The sequence below is a fragment of the Eptatretus burgeri genome, chromosome 14, assembly GCF_056783735.1.
Source record: "Eptatretus burgeri isolate ZD-2024b chromosome 14, Ebu_testis_v1, whole genome shotgun sequence".
Classification (NCBI taxonomy): Eukaryota; Metazoa; Chordata; class Myxini; order Myxiniformes; family Myxinidae; genus Eptatretus; species Eptatretus burgeri.
Genome location: NC_140974.1, coordinates 66,085,680 through 66,089,986, shown reverse-complemented (window position 1 = coordinate 66,089,986; position 4,307 = coordinate 66,085,680). Strand labels below are relative to the sequence as shown.

The following is a 4,307-nucleotide window of genomic DNA, read 5'->3' as shown; positions in this document are numbered from 1 at the left end:
TTTTAGGTTGTATTTGGAGAGGGGAGGGTTGTATTAGGTTGTATTTGGAGAGGGGATCATTTATAAATCAAGAGGTAGTTTTAAACATTGTACAAAAATTTAGTGAGGGCCACATCTAGAATATTGTGTGCAGTTTTGGTTATCACAACTCAGGAAGGACATAGATCCCAAAGAGAGGGTACAACACAGGGCTATAAGATTGATTCCAGGCCTCGCTAGACTTAGCTATGAGGAGCGGCTGAAGGAGACGGGCTTTATACACTAGAAAGGAGGTGGTTACGAGGAGATATGATGGAGATGTTGAAGATAAAGAAGGGTGTCGACAAAATAAGTGTGTCAGAGTTCTTCAGCAAAATAGACAGTGGTAGGACCAGGATCAAATAACCTGAAAACCTGAAAGTAAATAATAAGTGTTAGGATGACATAAGGACAATGCTCTATCACTCATAGTAATTACCTCCACCACCGAAGGTGGACGGAGGTTATCTTTTCAACCACGTCTGTCTGGATATCTCACAGTTATGGACGGATTTTTGACAAAACTTGGTGGATGAGTCAGGTTGGTGACAAGAACAAGGTCCAGATGCAGATTTTTGGTTCAGGTCCAGATGCAGATCCGGCCTATCAGTGGGATACCGAACATAAACTGTTCAGCCTGGCAGAGGTGTGTACTCTACCGAGTACCATTCTTGTTGGTGAATGGAATGATAACCCTGGAAAAGTAGTGTCAGCAGAAACAGTCGATATATTTAAATTTGATCTCGTTAGGTATCTACAAGACATGGGGATGGGTGGGTACTTGGATATTGGCAGAATCACACAGGCTTGATTGCCCTAATGGTCTACTCCCATGTTGAAGTTCCTTGCAATTCCTTGGAACATTCGTACAGTCACGTACAGGCAGTGTGGTTGGAAGAGAAAAATCTATCTTTTATTTTCCTACAATGGGTGAGGTTGTAACAGACTGGATATGGGGGGTGGTGGAGAGGTGGGGGAGGGGTTGGGAGGATGAATGATCGAAGGAAAAAGGACAAGAAAGAGACAGAGAGAGACAGAAAGAGACAGACAGAGAGAGAAAGGTTGGACATGAACATGCAAAGGTTGAACTTCATCAAAGGAAAGAGACATACAGTGCAAAGTTACATGACAAAAACACACACACACACACACACACACACACACACACACACACACACACACACACACACACACGGTGAGGTGATTTTGTTAAGGGTGTGAAGGAGGAGGGTACAGGACAGCAGAATGTCACATTTTCAAAAAACATCATAAATCCCATTTCCACTACTTCTTTTACTCTTCCTCCTGCCATCTTCCTCCACGACCGACATCCTGCCACTGAGGTAAAGTCACAAATTAGGTAAAATATAAATATCAACCAATTCCAAATGCACACTGAGAGCCTCACGTTGCCATCAAATTAATTTCAAGCGGTTCCGATTAACAGCAGATATCATCGCACGATCTTTCTACCTGACATCAAGAAACATTATAAGTAGCGTGCGTCTACCACGTACGGCATTTCCCAAAATGTAAAGAACTAAAGTTTACAGGTCGAAATAATCTCTTCTTCCTTAACACCCAATTCCACCTCATTTCCCAAAATTGCTGATTTCCACAACTTCCAAATTCGTCTTCCACCCCAGCAACCAATTTCGCAGACACCTAAAAAGACAAATGAAAAAGAAAAAAACCAACAATAAACCCTCAACCTCTCACAAATGCCTTCCTTTCCTCCGATCTTTTGCTTGTCATTCCCTCCCACTTCCGATGGAATGAAAATGGCATGGTGACAGAAAGAGTAGGAACTGTACAAAATGCCTCCTCACGATGCTGACAGCAAATCAGCAGCAAGTTGAGAAGTCATCATGGCAGGATTATACAGAAAACAGCACAAAAAGGGCAAAAATAGAGAATTTCATAAAGGCAATGGCTTTCAAGGACATCCTTCGTCTTCATCCAAACATCTCTCATAATCTTCATCATATCTGTTATCACATTCCACATTCAAATTACAACGTACGGTCACAATGGTTATTCAAACTCCGTCTTGTTTTAACATTCTGTTCTTCATTACAGCTACCTCCCCCATGTCCATCAAACGTCTCTTCATCGTTTCATTCTCGTCGAGTCAGGCCACAAAAACACTGAGTGTTTAAACTCCATAAATATGTGCCAAAGCAGTGTTTGAAACTGCAGGATGACTTGGTTTGCTATGTGCCTGCCAAAATGGCTGCACATCTGAGGTACAATCAGACCAGGTTAAATCCTGGGAATTATTTCCACCTCCTGCTGTGACAGGAAAGTGACGGTGAGGATAAAGTGTAAGGAGCAAGTCGAGTACACAATCAAACGTGACTGATAATGTTGCCATCGCAATGGCAAAGTACATGGTTGAGAGGAGCCGGGCAGAACCAGCCAGACGCCGGAAAAGTCCGCCACTACCTCAATACCCCCTTGGGCCACGAGGTCACAAGGTTGTTAAGCGAGTGTCCAGTTGCCCGTGTGGGCCTATCTTCAGTAGAAATCACCAGGCCACTCCCCGAAAAAATCCAGAGCAAGAATAGAGACGGAGAGCTCAAGCAACTCCATCTTCCAACCAATGACCTTGCAGATCTGTCAACAGAAATAAGGTCACGCCTTCAACTGGTGCCACTGAGCAACTGGCTGTCTGGGCTTAGAAATCATGTCTTTCCAGTGCTTAACTTCAGCAGGGCCGCTCTTCCATGACAAATATATCTGGAAAAATAAAAAGAAGAAAATGATAACAACACGGCATCATTATATACTGTACAAAGAAGTTTGATGCAGGAGGAGGCCATTTGGCTCATCATGCCTGCGCTACATCAACACCATGTTAATTCAATCTTTCAGTTTATCGAGTTAAATTCATGAGGGGGGGGGATGGAGGTGGGTTTTGGGGAAGTAGGGGTGGGGATGAGAACAGTGTGCCAGACACAGACATCACCAGGTTGTGTGTATAAAAGTGGGGATGAAAACATCATGCGCATTAAGGACTAGTGGCACGTCATGACATCAGCGTCATGTCGCATTAGGGTCAGTGTTGGTCCTTTTAATTTATCTTTCCTGACTGCAACGCTACCTGGTGATTAGTGGGACAGAAACAATGTGCTTGTGTGGTGGATGACACTTGTTGTTAACAGGCCGTGCAGCATTTGCTGTTATGGGATTCGACCTGTGCCTTTCTGTCTCAAGTTAGGGGGTTTGATATGTGTGTACACACACACACACACACACACACACACACACACACACACACACACACACACACACACACACACACACACACACACACACACACACACACACACACACACACACACACACGTTATATGGTGAGGTGAGGACTGAAATAAACACCGGCAGTACATTCACCTTTTGAAGAGACCCTCACCAGCCATCACAATCACTACACATGTATTCAATCACCGATCCATACCTCAACTACCTACCATTGCTGCCAATATCCATGTACCCCTCTCTTCCCAATCCTTCTCGGTACGTAGCTAAATCAAATTTAAATCTGCCTACTCTTTCTGCTTCCACTATCTTTCCAAGGACATCATCCCATGCATTAATTCATCTCTGAGTGAAAGAACCCTGCATTACCATCGTCCTAATCTTACTAATAACTACCATGTTTCTTCTTTACTCTCAAGCTAAGACCCCTGGTTTTGGTCGTGAGGTGGGGTATCTGATACACACACTCACACACAATCTCACGTGCAGCCTGTGGCTGCTGCTAGCGAGCATCATTGGTTAGGGACGCAGCTATGCCACAGACAGTGCCCCTATAACCAGTACACTGGTGCTCATTTCACCGACCTCAGAAGGATGACAGGCTGATTCAACCCCACCTGGTATTAATTCAATGTATGCGGGGCTCAAACTCAGGACCCTAAGATCCCAAGCCAGCCACCCTAAGCACTAAGCTGATGCCAGGCTGGTGTCTGATAAGGACGAAATTATTAGATTTTGGTGAAGATCTGGATCCAGATATGAGAATTTTTGAAGTGATTCTTCACCATTGAGAGATGAGGCCAAAAACTATATATAGCATGATGTCTCAAAAAGTTGCGGACGGATTATGACAAAACTTGATGCATGAGTTGGTTAGGTGACATGAACAAGCCGATTAGATTTTGGTTCAGGTCCGGATCCAGATCCGGCCTATCAGTGGAATACAAAACGTAGACTGTTCAGCCTGGCGGATGTACGTGCTCTACAGAGTGCCGTTCTGATTAGACATGAGAGAATGAAAAATGGCA

At 44.1% G+C, this 4,307-nt stretch overlaps 1 protein-coding gene across 9 annotated transcripts in view; it reads right to left on the bottom strand.

Moving 5' to 3' along the window:
* Positions 1 to 909: 909 nt before the first annotated feature.
* Positions 910 to 4,307, bottom strand: part of SYT7 (synaptotagmin 7) — a 107,472-nt gene continuing 104,074 nt past the window's right edge. For all 9 annotated transcript variants that reach the window (XM_085855309.1, XM_085855310.1, XM_085855315.1 and 6 more), the window contains one exon: positions 910 to 2,757. In XM_085855309.1, coding sequence (XP_085711435.1) covers positions 2,653 to 2,757 — 105 coding nt within the window. In that variant the 3' untranslated portion in view covers positions 910 to 2,652. The remainder of the gene's footprint in view (positions 2,758 to 4,307) is intronic.